Source organism: Salvia splendens, chromosome 11 (assembly GCF_004379255.2).
Source record: "Salvia splendens isolate huo1 chromosome 11, SspV2, whole genome shotgun sequence".
In the NCBI taxonomy this organism is placed as follows: Eukaryota; Viridiplantae; Streptophyta; class Magnoliopsida; order Lamiales; family Lamiaceae; genus Salvia; species Salvia splendens.
Genome location: NC_056042.1, coordinates 26227887 through 26243761, shown reverse-complemented (window position 1 = coordinate 26243761; position 15875 = coordinate 26227887). Strand labels below are relative to the sequence as shown.

Here is a 15875-nt window from a genome sequence, read left to right as displayed (position 1 = left end):
AACGGATCACATGAACTTGATCTATTTAGCAGATTATTTAGATAAATTCTATTCGCGTAATTATCACACGTATCATGCTCACAGCTTGAATTATAACCATGCTTTAGAACAAACAATCCCTAAAACATGCACACTACGGAGTTAGCCAATTTACCTCGTTAATTCACTTAAGAATCCAAGATGGCTTGCGTATTCTCCACGTGAAGATCTTCAGAACTCGACCTTGGATCTTCTGACTGGTGTCCCGGACTGTAGACTGATATTTGTGTGGGCAAATCTCACCAGTGTACTAGGACTTAAATAACGAAGACAGAAACCTGCTCACGGAAGGAGAGCAATTTCGATCCTATCTCAAAATATGAGGGGGACGAAATTATGATGTGGAAAAGTTTATTTTCTGTCTCTTTTATTCTCCTATTTACTAATTAGCTTTTTACTAATTAAATTGAACCCACAATTTAATACAAGCTTATATTGGAATATTACAAGCAGCCACTACAGAAGTAATATTGCACTGCCTTTCCAAATCCGAAATTACAAGTATTTCGGGTTTCCTTTTATTTGTTTAATTTATTTCCCGCGCTTAAGATAGAAACATCCATCAATTAATCAATGTCTGTTATGGACTTAATTAATTAACATATTTTAATCTCCAAGAGTGGACTTAGCAAGAAACTCTTATTTATTATTCATAGAGTAATTAAACTCCAACTAGCTAGGTTCCGAATAATAAAACCTTGTTTCGAGCTCCTCTTGGGGATGTTATCAAACGAGACTTTCCTCGCGCGCGATTCAATATAATAGCAATCCTAGCACCGCCAGACAATGATCACCACTACCCAATATACCTGGATCGTTGGGTGACGAAAAACCCGCACCTTTGGTAAGTCAAAGTAGTAGATACTCAATGCCGTATGCTCAATGCTAACGTACATTGATTAAGAAATTAATTATCAAGACCTCGTCTTTCAGTAGATAGCATAAAGACTCGTCTTGCTGTTAGATCCATCCAGTGCTATACCACACCAACGTCATCATATTTCAATAAGGCTTAGAAATAATCGGACGGACATTGCAACCTTTCACGATAGGTAGTCTAGGCCTATCTAGGTTGTGAAATTCTTATTTTTCTTTGTTTAGGACTGACCGCGTACCTTAAATTGAGCGCAGCCCACAACTGGTATACTAAAACAAAGACTTAGACTTTGTTATGTTCACTTATACATTTAAATATGCAATAAACATCCACTAAATATAAAACATAACAACATTACGACAAAAATAATCTGTTGCATTTATTGGAAAATAATAATTAGAGTTTTACAGTATTCAATCACTCGAAATGTGATTTTTAGTATACAAACACTAACAAGAAAATCAACCGGGGATACTTTACCTTCTTAGGAAGCAACCTAGTTACTTGGAGAAGTAAGAAGCAAAAGGTTGTAGCCTTATCAAGTGATGAAGCATAATTCCGAGGTATCAAGAGTGGACTCATGGAGATCATATGGCTAATGAGATTACTTACTGGGATTGGTTTTCCCCCAAATCGAAAGAGTAAGTTATTCTGCGACAATAAAGCAGCAATCAGCATATCAGAAAACCCAGTACAACATGACAGAACTAAACACGTTGAAGTCTATCGCCACTTCATCAAAGAAAAATTGGAAGGTGGAGTCATAGAATTCCCGTAACAACATGACAGAACAATTGGCTGATATCTTAACCAAAGCAGTGAATCCCAGAATTTTTAGAGAGATTTTGGCCAAGTTGAACATCGGAAATACCATTGCTCAACTTGAGGGGGAGTGTCAAAAAGAAGATACAAACGGCTAGTACTAAGTACCCATAACTTGGTAATTGCTATTACAATAAATGAGTGAACTTTCCTAGATACATTAAATTAGTGATAGTTCCTAGAGTGATGGAGATATTTCCTAGAGTTGTAATTCCCCTATAAAAGGGAGCATGTGTAACCTATTCAAAACAACAAAAAATACAATCTAAGCTATTCCTCTATCTTTGCCATCATATTCTATCTTCAATACAATGCCTCTCTCAATTACCATCTTTGAGATAAATACATCAGGCATCAGCGTTGGATATGGAGTACTATAACGTTTATGTTCTTATAAATTGGTGTCATAAAATAAGTAATTAGTTAATTACTTATATGAGAAACAGTAAATTTTCAAATATACATTTCCACCGCGAAAACATTGTGATACCATCATCTCTTTCATCACGCCTTCAATCCCGGAGAATTACACACAAAATTTCACTATATTCTGTAACAAGGATTTCTCCTCGCCTCTCAATCATCCCCTAAATTCATCCTCTCAAATCACCAAAACCAAAAAAACAAAAAAGAACGAAAAAGAATTTGAGATCATTGGTTAAAAGTGATGAGGAATCTCAGGCGATTTGTGTTGGAAAAAGTGATGAATTAGGATATGGAGAGAGGGAGGTCAAAGTCGGACGAGAATTCGGTAGAGGATTCGATCGCCATCATCGAATCCGTTAAGAAAATCGGCGAGTTCCGTCGTACTCAGAGGAAGGAGGGCGCGAATCTGGTGCGGCGCCTGAAGCTGTTCCTGCCGTTTCTCGAAGAGATCCGAGAAGTCGACAACGCCGACATCCCCTTGCCCGCCATCTCCTGCTTCAAGAAGCTCAACAAGGCCTTCCGATCTGCCAGGAAGCTCTTGCGGTTTTGCCACGATGGCAGCAAGATTTACCTGGTCCGTCCGTTGTACTTATTATTGATTGCTTGCACATTTTCTAATTCTCCGATGTGGAATGGTTTGAACTCATTTATCTTAATTCTCAGGCATTGGAAAGTGAGAGTATGATTGGGCGATTTCACACTGTTTATGAGAGTATATGCGCTGCAATGGAAGGAATGCCTTATGAGGAGCTTGGGATATCTCAAGAAGAAAACGAGCATGTAGGACTTCATCACTCATCATTCATTCTTTCCATACAAGAAATCAATCTGATATGGTGAAATCAATTGATTGCAGATGGAGTTGCAGCGCGCGCAACTGAGACGAGCGAAGAAGAGGACAGACACGCAGGACATGGAGCTGACGATGGACTTGATGGTGGCGCTGTCTTCAAACGACAGGAACGCGGAGATAGCCAGCGTTGAGAGGCTGGCGGTCAAGCTCTCCTTGTTCACGGCCGAGGAGCTCCACGAAGAGACTCTAAGCATTCAGAAACTCTCCAATGAGAGATGGGGCATAAGCAGTGAGTGCCAGCAGCAAGTCCTCAATCTTGTGCAAAAGTTGAGGCGCTTTGCAGGCGTCGAGGAAAAGGAGGCGGTGGCTGTGGTCGATGAGCCCAAACGCCTCAACGTAGCCCCCTCCATCCCCAACGAGTTCTTGTGCCCCATCACACTCGAGATCATGACAGATCCTGTTATCGTTGCTACAGGGCAGGTGTGTACACACCATGTTTGTTTCACCCTACCTTTCTGTTATGTGCTCTTTTTGCTAGGCCTGCCTGTCAACTGTACATCAGTTTGATAATATCCGCTTTGGTCAAGTCTGCACAGATTTATTCTTGAATTGGACAGACACTACTTATATATTGCTTCCAACTTTCCTCATTACTCATTTTGGTGCAGACATACGAGAGAAGAAGCATACAGAAGTGGCTAGACTCGAACCACCAGACCTGTCCCAAGACGGGGCAGACACTGGAGCACTTGCTTCTCGCGCCAAACTTCGCCCTCAAGAACTTGATCCTGCAGTGGTGCGAGAAAAACAACTACCAGCCCTCCAAGGAGGCGCCCAAGAGCGCAGAGACGACAAAGATCTTGTCCCTCGTGAAGAGCCTCTCCTCAAGCAAGCTAGAGGAGCAGAGAGACGCGGTGGAGAAGATCCGCTTCCTGTCAAAGGAATGCTCCAACAACAGAAGCTTGATCGCCAACGCAGGAGGGATCCAGCGCCTGGTGCAGCTCCTATCCTATCCGGATTCGAGAATCCAAGAGGACACCGTGACGGCCCTCTTCAACCTCTCCATCGACGAATCAAACAAGCAGCTCATATCCGCAGAGGATCCAATCCCCGCCATAATAGAAATCCTCGAGAACGGAACGATCGATGCCAAAGAAAACTCAGCCGCGGCGCTGTTCAGCCTGTCGATGCTGGACGAGAACAGGGCGAAGATAGGATGCTTAAACGGGATTCCAGCGTTGGTGAAGCTGCTAAGAGTTGGAACGATGAGGGGGAAGAAGGATGCGGTGACGGCGCTGTTCAATCTGTGCCTCAACCCGGCGAACAGAGCGATAGCGGTGGAGGCGAGCATAGTGCAGCCGCTGCTGAGGATACTGGAGGATGAGAAGCTGGAGATGATGAACGAGACGCTGTCGATGCTGCTGGTGCTGGCGTCGAGCGCGGAGGGGAGGAGGGAGCTGGGGAAGCTGCCGTTTATAGAGACGCTGGTGAAGCTGCTGAGAGATGGGAGTCCGAAGAATAAGGAGTGCGCGCTGGCGGTGCTGCTGGAGCTGGGATCCAACAATAGTAATATGATACTGGCGGCGTTGCAGTATGGAATGTATGAGTATGTGATTGATGTTTCCAATAATGGAACCGACAGGGGCCGGAGGAAGGCCAACACCATGCTCCGGCTTGCTAGCAAGGCTCAGGAAATTCCGTAGATACATACCTCTTAACCTCTTTTCTTCTTGTAACTCTCAAATTTTGCCAATATCTTTTTGTTTTTAGTAGACAAGTGCAAATATAATTAGACTCGTTTACAAATAATTAGATTTATTTGAAATGAAATTCGTTTAGAATCGTAACATAATTAGACTCGTTTCAAGTAAAAATAATTTACGTTTGCATATAATTATATGGACGCCATAATATTTCAAAGTACCAAGTACAAAGAAATTCATCAATTATTAACTTAATTTTAGTTTGAGATGTGCGCACGAGCATACAATTATCAACTTAATTATTGTTTATCCTATTTAATTATTACCCACCACAAGTCCATTAATTTTCAATACAATTTATAAATTGTTGTATAGTACTACTAATCAATTTGTAGCAACTAGCCATAAAACCATCGAATTAAAGTATAATTAGTAATTAAAATTAAACGTAGTAAGGAATTATTTAACACGTGATATAAATGCAGGTGAGCGCTCTCTTATTTGAAAACCTCCTCTCCTGTGGCGCCGTCTCCCTCTCCCCCACCCACCCAAATCCGATCTGCAAAACCCACTATTCCGGTCAGTCTCCCTCCGATTCCCTACTATCACCACCTTCTCCTTTTTCTCTTCACCACTTTTATTTTCTAGCTCATCCGCAAAACTCCACAATTCAAATGATTATTTCTCATTTTCTGTATCTACTCTTCGTTATTGTCAGTATTTTAATTTAATTGTGCAATTCATGTAGGGTTTTGTGGGAATATTCATTTTCTTCGGGGCAATTGCGGTTTAACATAGTCAGATAAGGTTCGTCTTTTGAATTGGAGTGTTTTGCGCATGTCCTTGTCTATTCTATTTTGAAATAAATTATAAATGTATACTAGCTGCTTCATTTTATGGTCTTGGTTTGTCAATTGGTTAGTCCAATTCAAGTCATAATTTTTTAAGCTTTTAGTTGTTGATGGGGAACGGAATTACTATTAATTTATCTCAATTTAGCTGCTTTTCTGCATTTCGGATCTTTATAATACATAGTGGAATTTTAAGGTTGTGTAACTGTTAAGTGTGTTTTGGGGGATGGGTGGGTGGGAAATATCGTTAATTGTTGGTGAAAACAGTTGTACCTATTCTGTATTTAGTTCATGTAATCTAGTTCTGGCAGTTGTACATACACTTGTTCTGGTTGTTATTACTAAACGAATAAAGTTTGTGAATTTTTAAAAATCTCTTGATGTGGGGACTTGAGCCATTGAAATATACCAATTTATGTACTCTAAGCAATGTATTACGAGCAATATCTTACGTTTGAAGTATTGATACGAACATGATTTTGCTGAAGATCACTGCTTTGGCTGGGATATTTTGTGGGAACTACCTCCAAGCTGGATTGACTTCCGATGATGATGAACACTCAACGTAACACAAATGTAATGGCTGGTGGAGGGACTCCCACTCCCGCTCCTGCTCACGATAAGCAGTTCCCTGGTTCTGTGAAAAAGACGGCCCTCAGAGATTTGCAGAATGAAAATGTGGGATCAATTCATAAGCAGCCAGAGAATATTCATCCTGTAGGTGGGAAATCATGTGGTGACATGGTTAAGGTTTGTGGAAATAAAAGACTTACGCCTGAGCGCCCCTCAAGTTCCCAAGGTCTCCCGTACTCAGCCTACAATGGTACAAATGAGAATGTCATGAATGCACGCCGGAGATTTGAGCTCGAACTTGGAGTCGGAAGACCTCATAACAATGCCGATAAAAAAATTACAGGCTGTTCAGAACCGAAGAATGCAGTAGGTCAATCACGGCAAGATGTTAATCATAAGACAGTGAAGAATGGCAATCTTCATCAAAGTCCAGTAGCTACACCAAACAAGCTGGCAGCAATCATGGCCTTTTCAAGTAGTGGCCCATCGGTGCCTAATTCTTTGGGGAAGCATAGCAATAGCACTCCAGTGGCTAAGGTTTCTCATGAGCTTCCTCGTACCGTTGATTTTAAGACCACCAATGATCTGCTAAGAATGGAAACCGAGCGCTTCATCCACCTCCAGAAGTCTCTTAAACAATATGATGAAGCTAGCCAAATAGACTACACTCAGAGTGAGTCTTCTTCTGTGTGCTTGGTGGATGTTTAATCTATGCACTATATTATCTGATGACACTGTTTGTTTGGCGTGACTTGCTTCAGCGCTTATGCATCTACCCCCCTCAGAGCTGAGTAAGCACGCTGTGGAGTTGGAGAAAAGAGCAATCCAGTTGACAATTGAGGAAGGTAGACAACATGGATTTTTTTTTTTTGGTTTCATACATGGAACATGAGCTATATGGTGTATTTTTCCAAGAAGGTTTTGATCACTGAAATTTAAATAAGGAGTCCCGTTGTGATTTGTTGGTCTTTATGGGAAATATAATGATGCCAAAGGCGGTAAGATTTGGTTGAGAAAGATCTTCTAAATAGTTTACATTGGTTGACATCTGATATATATGAATTTCTAAGGATTGGTGCTTTGAGGCCCTACAAAAAAAAACTGTTAATGGTTAAAATTGGATCAACAGCCCATCGCTAGCAGAGAACAGCCTATACTGCCCTCTTCAATGTTATGGGAAGGACAAATCTCTCTCTGAATATATATGCGTTGAGACATTTCTTGAGCTGTGATTTTTAGTCCCCCTTTTGGAAATTGGTGTGTATTATTGGCGTTGTCTGTACTGTTAGCATTCTATTTGGTTCTGAAGATAATCTTGAGTAGTTTCTGGTCGTCTATTAGATACTCAGATGCGCTCTCCACACTGTATTTGTTACAGGCAACGAGATGCAGAGAATGAAGGCGATGAATATTTTTATCAAATCTTCACCGGGTAACACTGTAACAGGTCAGCTATTGGAAGCAAACACACGCTAACTGGTGAGGCTTGTGGGAAATATATATGCTTCTGGCCGTATCTATATATTTAGATTAAATCCTTTTCCTTATTAGGTTCTTGTAAAACTAAGTTCAGCGGGTTACCTTTCAGCCATATTATGGCATACTCAATCATTTGTGCTCTTTAGGAAATAAGCATTTATCAGAATGTAACTTCTGTTTCTTACTCTTGCATCATTAAACTTTTTCAACTTTAACTATTCGAGCTTTTATTTTTGTTTTTGTCAGTCCTCTTCTTTGCTGATAAGTGATTTATGTGATTAACTTCCAACAACATTGAACTCTAGCTGCATGCATGATTTCGACAAAGACTTAATCGGTGTCAGTAGTCCATTTTTGAGTCATCTTACATAGTACTCGTAGAGGCGTTTTGTTTTGGACAATTATCTACTATAGTGGGACAAAGGGAGTATAGTATATTTTTGGACTATTATCTACTTATAGGGTTAGAGGTTTATGAGCAAAGATAGTATGCATTGATTTTGATAGCTATGATTGGCATGTAAATTGAGGCAAAATGTATAGTTATTTTTGGAATGAAAAATTCATATTTTCATGTTGAAGAAACAATGATAATATAATTTAAAATAGAAGCTACAAAAGGTAAAAACCTTCTAAGACCGCTTGAATCCAAGAAAAAGCTAATCTTAGTATCATTGATGCTAATTCGCTTTGGGGCTGGTTCATCAACACAGGTAGACACATAGATATCTAGCTAAGACATGGAGATAGGTGATGTTACTTAGAGCTGCCTCGATGGTGGTTTCTTCTTTTTAGAGCTTTGCAAGTACTCGAGTGCGCTCACTATGTCCACGATGCTGGGCCGGTTGTTCGCCTGTTCTTGAAGACACATTGCGGTCACAACAATTGCGTGTTGCACGCTCTTAGCCGAGTATCGTCCTTCCAACAAAGGATCCACCATCTCTATAAACCTTTTCGGGTCCTTGAGATAAGGCCGTGACTGCACAATGCCAAATCATCACAAAAACTTGTCTTTTTTACAAAGCATGATAATCCCTATATATGGGGATGGATGCAAGAAAAACAACTCGAAGAGAGAATAAATTGTTAGGGGTGCTCCAGCCCCCTGATTCTGGACGTGTCTATAAGTAGTGAAAACTTACCCATACGACAAGATTTTGCTCTCCCGGTTTCTTGCTGAAGTCCATGGCCTTGCGACCAGTGATGAGCTCGAGCAGCACAACTCCAAAGCTGTAGATGTCGGATTTTAAGGTTAGCTTACCGCTCATGGCATATTCGGGAGCGCAGTAGCCGTATGTTCCCATGACTCGCGTGGAGACGTGGGTGTTGTCCCCCACTGGTCCAAGTTTGGCGAGGCCAAAATCGGACAGCTTGACGTTGAAGGCCTTGTCCAATAACATGTTTGAAGACTTTAGATCACGGTATATGACGGGTGGATTTGCTTGGCAGTGGAGGTATTCGAGGCCACGAGCTGCACCAAGTGCGATCATCAATCTCGTCTCCCAGCTCAATGGCCCTTGATCCGGCTCTAGATCTGATAGTTTACATTAAAAAATTAGGAGGATTATGCATGATGATTAAATGTGATTAGCTGTATAGATGAATTACCAAAGAGATGATTCTCGAGGCTGCCTCTAGACATGAACTCATAAACCAAGAGCCTTTGTTGATCGTGGGTGCAGTAACCAATGAGCTTTACAAGGTTGGGATGGTGTAGCAAACTCAGCATCAGCACCTCCACCACAAATTCTTGGTGCCCTTGAAGCCCCTCAAGATTCAGCTGCTTCACAGCTACAACCTACATATATCATTACCATTAATTCACATCTCGATGCATGAGTTTCGTTTATTCGTTCCAGCAACGTACCGTGCCACACTCCAGCCGGCCCTTGTACACATTGCCAAAGCCGCCTTCCCCAATCATGTTGGCGTCCTTGAAATTCTGGGTAGCCGCTGTGAGTTCCTTGAATGTGAAGCTGCGCGCCATGTTTCCCTTCTTGGAAAAGCGTTGATCTCTCCCTCTCCCTCTCCCGCCCTCCTCTGCACTTCCCATTCCCTTTGCATCAACTGCACATCAAGAAACCAAAAACACAATTCCAAATCAAACATCAACCATATATCACCATCTTCAAACAAAGCAAGGAATATATAGTATACATTTACCTAATCTTTCCATGGATCTTAGCTTCAACTCTTCGTCATAGTCCAGTATATCTTCGCGTCTGAAGCTTATGCAAGGAAAGCAACTCATCTCGTTGTAGAGAAGATGGATCCAAATAATTTTGCAGAGACTAACACCACCAGCTTAGCCACCCAAAGCGAATTCCATTTCCGTCAAACATGAAATTCTAGGGAGAAGAAGGCATATCTTGAATTCAGAAAGAGAATGAACAACTAGTGTTAGTTCTCTCTCTTCTTTCAGAACTCCGGACAACCTTTTTCCCAAGTAATGAAAAGCACCACATTGCTCATACCTTCCACCACATTTTACAGATCTCCTCATAAGCAAAACACAACCAGACAATTCACATACTAAAATTAGTGTTCCATGCAAAAACATTGAGAGTTTTTCACATCTCAAATCGTAACACAACAAACTTTCTAACATAACCCCATAATTTTAGGGCCCTTTTTTTTCTTTTTCTCGATCCTACATTTAGCTCGAAATTCCCTATAATACCGCCGATTTCAACGGTATTACCTGCCCATTCAAATGCTTTGGAATTCCCTTATTGCATATCATTTTCCATCTATAAGATTGGTAAATCAAGTCTAGATATGAGTAATTGTATCAGAAAGAGAGAACCGGATATGAAATATGGCCCGTTTAGACTCTATTAATAAGATATCACAGTTGCTAGACAAGAAATCCAGATCTGCCATAAAGTATTTGGACCTGATAAATGAGCTCATGTAAATATTGTTACACTTAAATGTTGATTCATATCCAAATGGAGAAACCTATCTATGTAATCCAACCTACTCAGACAACCTAAAACCTTGCTATCCCGTGGTGTCGCTCCTATTATCTTCCCAGGCCGGTCATTGTCCAAGTCATAAATGTTAAAACATTCTTTCAACTCTTCCTAAAGAATTAGATACACGATTGATCTATACAAGCTTTCTGATGAACTCTGTCGTCTACCTGCAGCCCTTCATTGTAAGCCAGAGTTTATTTTCTCACTGACAACACCAAAGAACTGCAGCCTAAAAATGGATGAATAATATTCAGAGTTGTAATGCCAGGTCCGGCTGCTGTGGTGAACTAATTTGCAGGCTTGAACCAGGTGAGCCAGCTGGGACTCTAACATTCAGGTCTGGTGGAACTGCAAGGTTATATCTTTGCTGCTGCACTGGCCACGAAGATTTGACAGAGCTCCGCATATCAGCTTCTCCAACAGAAGTAGGGGATATAACCTGTGCTGTTTGATTTCCAGGGGGTACACCATTACTGCCTTCTGGCAACTTAGCTTGCTCAATAACTGAAGGATGACTTGATGAACGACTTCTTGGGGATACTGTTTCCACCTCTGGAGATGGAGCAGAGACCCCTTCCGAAACTGAAGTTTGTGGCACTGCTGCAGATGACCCAAACATTCCGCTAAAACCATTTCTATGGGAGTTGTGCATGTGGTTTTGCTGGAGTGGGAATTGTGTTCTCCAAGAAGAGGCGTCACCTTGTCCCGCCACCTCATTCTGGCTGTTCAGTTTCCAAACAGCTTCGACCATGGCTTCACAGGGCCCACACCCAACAGAAGAATTTAAGCCTGAAGTTGGGGGTGTAACAAGTTTCCTTGCACTAAAATCACCAGTAAATGATCTCTGACTTGCGATTGAGGTAGGCAATGGCTGGGGAGGAGCTCCGTTCTCACCCACCCAGCCAGGACCATATTGTACCCCTGCAGGTAAGACAACCTCTATCTTCTTCGATGCCATCTTCCAGGCTGTGGGGCCAAGCTTTGCAGCATACCTGGCCAGGCTTCGAGCATAAGCAAGGGCTTCATGAAGACCCACCTACGAGCAGGGAATGGGAGGGGCAAGTTAGGTACTAGAAATGAAGCGTACATACAACTTAACAAATTTCCCAGTTTTGCTGAAGAAATATACCGGGACAAGTCGCTTCATGTTTCCATTTGAATGATATAAAACGGGTGAATTGTCGCCTAACAACATCGGGTCAAATTGTCTATAGGTCTCGCGCTTGTTCTCATCCACTATAAACTGTTTTTTTCCATATTTATTGTCAGCCCTTAAAATTGATGCTGCAAGTTGGAAAAGGGGTTAACTCATTGCATGAAAATTAACTACTGATGAGGACTTTGACAAAGCATCCAGACAAATACCTGGAAATTCGTTATTCCAATCCGTCGAATACTCAGAGTAGTTTTCACCATTTCTTGAGGTGTAAGGTGACATAAATGAGTCAGAGGACCTGTACCTAAATAATGGTGATGCCTTTCTTAGATTGTACGAATTAGATCCTGTTGCCTTATCTTCTCCATTAGCAAGAGTTGCACCCGAAGAAAGGTCAGTACCAACACGATCTACTGGGGATGTCTCAATAGCTTTCTTTTGATTCTTACTACTAGGTGGCCTGCCTCTCCGCACTATCTTGGGCTGGGGTACACCATCAGCACCTTCATGCTTCAGATTTTTAAAGTCTCGCTTTGCAAGCTCTTGTATAGCCCGTGCCTAATGTTACCCATTGTTCAGATAGAAGGATTAACTAGGAAACAAGGCATAAATTGGTAAGAAGGCAAACCTGCCGAAAGTAGATTGTATCCGAAGCATTATATTGCATGGCATTCGAGCATATCAAATCTACATCAGCCTGATATAAAAAAATTGAGTGAAATTCAGTTCCAATCGCATCATTTTTTGCCACAATTACATGATAGAAGAAACCAAAACTGCATTGACAAGAATATAATAAACCAAGCTCCAGTACAGAAAAGATCAACTGGTAAACAGAAAAGTGTGAGTGATAATATAATTAACAATCAATCCATGAAGGTATGAAACCTTGCCTTTACTGAGGCACAATCCCTAGAGTACTTGTAAATAATTCTCTAAACCATATAATACTACAATAAGAATACCCAATGAATAAAAAGAAGCTCAACAAAGTCAAGTCCATGGCATAATGATCATTATGTTCCCAAAAGCTACTGTTTTAGCCAGTTCATGGTCAAGGCGCCGGAAGTCGCATAATATTAAAGTAGCAGTGAATCTACTCCTAGCACAAAGCTTTCAACTTCCATTTTGATCTTTTTCTTAAATAAGTTATATCCAAAAACCACAGAATTCAGGATCTTGGCGAAAATTATGATCGATTAATAAAAAACTGAGCTCATTAAGATAACCATTCTGGAAACCTAAGTGACCTAACCCTACCATACCACACTATCCAACCATTTCAACCACCAAAACGGAAATGAAAGAAAGACAATGAGTAAAGCATTATATTATAAGCTTAAAAGTTCAGTTTCTCATCATCAAACCAACCTCCAACTCATCCATGTTTTTGTAAGCCCTACTCTCAAGTTTCTTCCTAACTGTTCCAAAATCCATTGGATGCTTTATTATGTCAAAATAATCAGGCAGCTGCAAGAAAATAGTCTAGGTCAGCAGCAGAAAAAGAGAACGGTATGATATAATAAACAATCTGGCATGGTGTCATCACCTCATCAGGATCCACGGGCTCAGAAAATACCCCATATGTGTCCTTCCTGCATCAAGATACATCCAAGAAAGGTGAAAAAACAAGAATCAACCGAAACTAAAAGAAGTGCAAAGGTAAGAACATACTTTTGAAGCCTGTCAAGAATGAAGACCAACAACTTTTTTTCAGGTAAAGGAGCTGTGGGACCAGACTCCAATGTTGACACTGTCCACAAAAACTAAATGAGAGTCCACAGTAAAACGGCAACATGATTCTCAACAAAAAAAAAGTTTATTTATCTTTAAATTTGTGTCCTAACTCCTAAAATTATGGGTTAAACCTTGTAGAGGAGTATATGTCGCTTTCAAGACCTCTTTATCCTGCAAAGATCAATGCAACCATCATGATTCAAAACCCCACAATACTCACTCAAAATAAGCAATTACAGTACATAAAAGTTGTTCGGGGCAGGAACCGCACTCGATAAAATCGGTTAATGAAAAACTAGCATCAGAAGCCCCAAATAGAAAATTATAGCGCAGCCTAGCTAATAATAATCAATTCAAGTAAAGCCAAAACTGAATTTGCAGGCAAACACAATGTTATACTATAAAAAATGACAAAAATAGAAGTTGTAGGCTCTAACGATGTGATAAATATAGTATGTGAATATACTGTACTTGGAAAGGAATGGTTTTCATAAATAGGCTAGAAGTAGATTATAATACAAGATTGTTTATAAATGTAACAAAATACAGAATCGTAAAGAGATCATGTAAAAATCACAGATTTACAAGGAAACAGAATCATTAATCTGTTTTATTGTAGCGACTTAAACTTGACTGAGTCAAAACACAACATTCACTTCAGATCGTCAGAAGCTACAGCATAAAAAAAGAAAAAGTAAAACATTAATGTTTTGAGCGGGAAATTCCAGAAGCCCATCAGATCAAAACCCACATTTTAAACCCCCCAGATATTCCGGGGGCCAAAATATTCCCAAGATAGAAACTTTAGCTTCGCATTATTCACAAAAAAATTAAATTTATTAGCAAGCAAATGCAAATCAAATATTTTCAGCAAAGACTCTAGACGAACCACGCCAAATCCCGTGCAATTTCAAAAAAATCTAACGAATTCAGCAGCGAATCCAAACCTGATCCAAACCCCCATCGTCAGATCCGCCATCGTCGTCAATTATCTTGCGTTTCTTCGCGGACCCCTCCCGATCCTCATCCTCAGGGTCAGAACCATAGCCCGACCCGGACTCGGAACCAGAATTGGAATCGTGGGAATGCCGGCCGCTTTGCTGGAGCTGGTGCTGATTCTTCTCGTCGGCGACAGTCTTGTCATCCGATTGAGGCAGGCGAACGACGAGCTTGACCTTCTTCTCCTTGCGCTCGTCTTCGTCGTCGTCGGATTCCGGCCGCGGCGGAGAATCATGATTGTGAGGGTTCCGGCGCGTGGATCGTCGGCTTGCGGAATTGGAAAGAGGGGTTTTTGGTGGGGTGGAGAGAGGAGGGGGGTTCTTCAAAGGACGGCCTTTGTTCTTCTTTCTCTTCATCTCGGTTGTTGCTGCTGCCGCAGTTGGTACCTTACCCATTTTGTCTTTGGGTTTCGGAGTGAGAGGAGAGAGAGAGAGCCTTTTTCTTTTTTCTCTTTTCTCTTTTCCACTGCATACAATTGGAAATTTAACTACTTCCAAACGACGCCGCGTTTGTTCTTTTTTCTTGTTTTTACTTTGGACATACAAAATAATGTTAGAGCATCCGCAATTGCGGCGAGCCCACCGGCTAGCCGATCCCTGGCGCTCGTCGGTCCGCTCGCCGATCCATTGCAGCCGGCGAACGCGCGCCGATTTCCTCGTGCTAGCCTAAGTGCTCGTCGATCGACTGGCCGCCATTGCAGGCTCCCGATCGTCGAGCGATCGTCAAGCGGAAATTTTTTTTTATTTAATTTTCGAAACACTATATATACACGATTTGCACGTCATTTTCATTTGCACCACTTGTTATAACGAGTACTCTCTATCTTAATTTATGTACAAGAGCAACAACACGAAATGGAGCACAACAACGAGCCTACTCCAGGGACGAGCGGGTCTCAAACCCCCTCGGTACCCGAGGGAGGTGGATGGGGTCCGATGGCCGGGTACTACAACATGTACCCTTGGCAGCAGATGATGTCCGGGGGTGGTGTGCCGGGATGGCAGGGGATGTCGGGGGGGCGGCGATGCCGGGCGGGCTGGGGTACCGGGGATGCAACCCGGGATGCAGATGATGCCGGGGTGGGCATCTGGGATGAAGATGGTGCCGGGGTACCCGGGGATGCAGGGGACGCCGACGCCGAGGGACAACGTCTATCGTCCCAGTCTTGATTTTGTTGCTGCTTCTTCGCACACATCGACCCCAGCGGAGACGCAGTTCACTGTTTGAGACCTTCTCCTTAGAGGAGTTGGGAAAAGATCTCGGGGATGCGGGCACTCCCGTTCAAATGGGGGGAGTAGGGCGGGGTCGGGGCGCGCCCAAGAAGAAGAAGGAGAAGAGGGTGGTCGGCGAGTCGTCGCAGCCGGCTGGTGACGACAGCTCGGCACGGAGGAAGTGGACGGACGCCGAGAACGTCGCGCTGTCCAAGGCGTGGGTGAGTGTTT

General features: G+C 42.1%; 4 protein-coding genes across 5 annotated transcripts; 2 read left to right on the top strand and 2 right to left on the bottom strand.

Annotated features, from left to right (window-relative positions):
* The first annotated feature begins 2218 nt into the window (after positions 1-2218).
* Positions 2219-4660, top strand: LOC121755138 (U-box domain-containing protein 15-like). Its single transcript, XM_042150419.1, has 4 exons — positions 2219-2738; positions 2828-2944; positions 3021-3437; positions 3626-4660. Exons 1-4 carry the CDS (start codon positions 2454-2456, stop codon positions 4658-4660), a joined length of 1854 nt encoding a protein of 617 aa, XP_042006353.1. The 5' UTR covers positions 2219-2453.
* Positions 4661-5147: 487 nt separating this feature from the next.
* On the top strand, positions 5148-7781 carry LOC121756523. Of its 2 annotated transcripts, XM_042152086.1 has the most exons (5): positions 5166-5239; positions 5409-5467; positions 6000-6757; positions 6846-6929; positions 7463-7781. In XM_042152086.1, the coding sequence occupies exons 3-5, from the start codon at positions 6058-6060 to the stop codon at positions 7558-7560; spliced, it is 882 nt and encodes a 293-aa protein (XP_042008020.1). In that variant the 5' UTR covers positions 5166-5239; positions 5409-5467; positions 6000-6057; the 3' UTR covers positions 7561-7781. The 2 variants fall into 2 exon arrangements, with proteins under 2 accessions (XP_042008021.1, XP_042008020.1); XM_042152087.1 differs by lacking the exon at positions 5409-5467 and having other exon boundaries at positions 5148-5239.
* Positions 7782-8117: 336 nt separating this feature from the next.
* Positions 8118-10366, bottom strand: LOC121755805 (probable serine/threonine-protein kinase PBL22). The gene is made up of 5 exons (XM_042151204.1): positions 9727-10366; positions 9431-9630; positions 9172-9361; positions 8706-9097; positions 8118-8542 (listed from the first exon to the last, which is right to left on the bottom strand). Exons 1-5 carry the CDS (start codon positions 9812-9814, stop codon positions 8324-8326), a joined length of 1089 nt encoding a protein of 362 aa, XP_042007138.1. The 5' UTR covers positions 9815-10366; the 3' UTR covers positions 8118-8323.
* A 74-nt stretch (positions 10367-10440) lies between these two features.
* LOC121755804 lies at positions 10441-14888 on the bottom strand. Its single transcript, XM_042151203.1, has 9 exons — positions 14382-14888; positions 13566-13605; positions 13372-13450; positions 13247-13292; positions 13069-13167; positions 12326-12394; positions 11907-12255; positions 11671-11825; positions 10441-11577 (listed from the first exon to the last, which is right to left on the bottom strand). The coding sequence occupies exons 1-9, from the start codon at positions 14826-14828 to the stop codon at positions 10792-10794; spliced, it is 2070 nt and encodes a 689-aa protein (XP_042007137.1). The 5' UTR covers positions 14829-14888; the 3' UTR covers positions 10441-10791.
* Between the last annotated feature and the right edge of the window lie 987 nt (positions 14889-15875).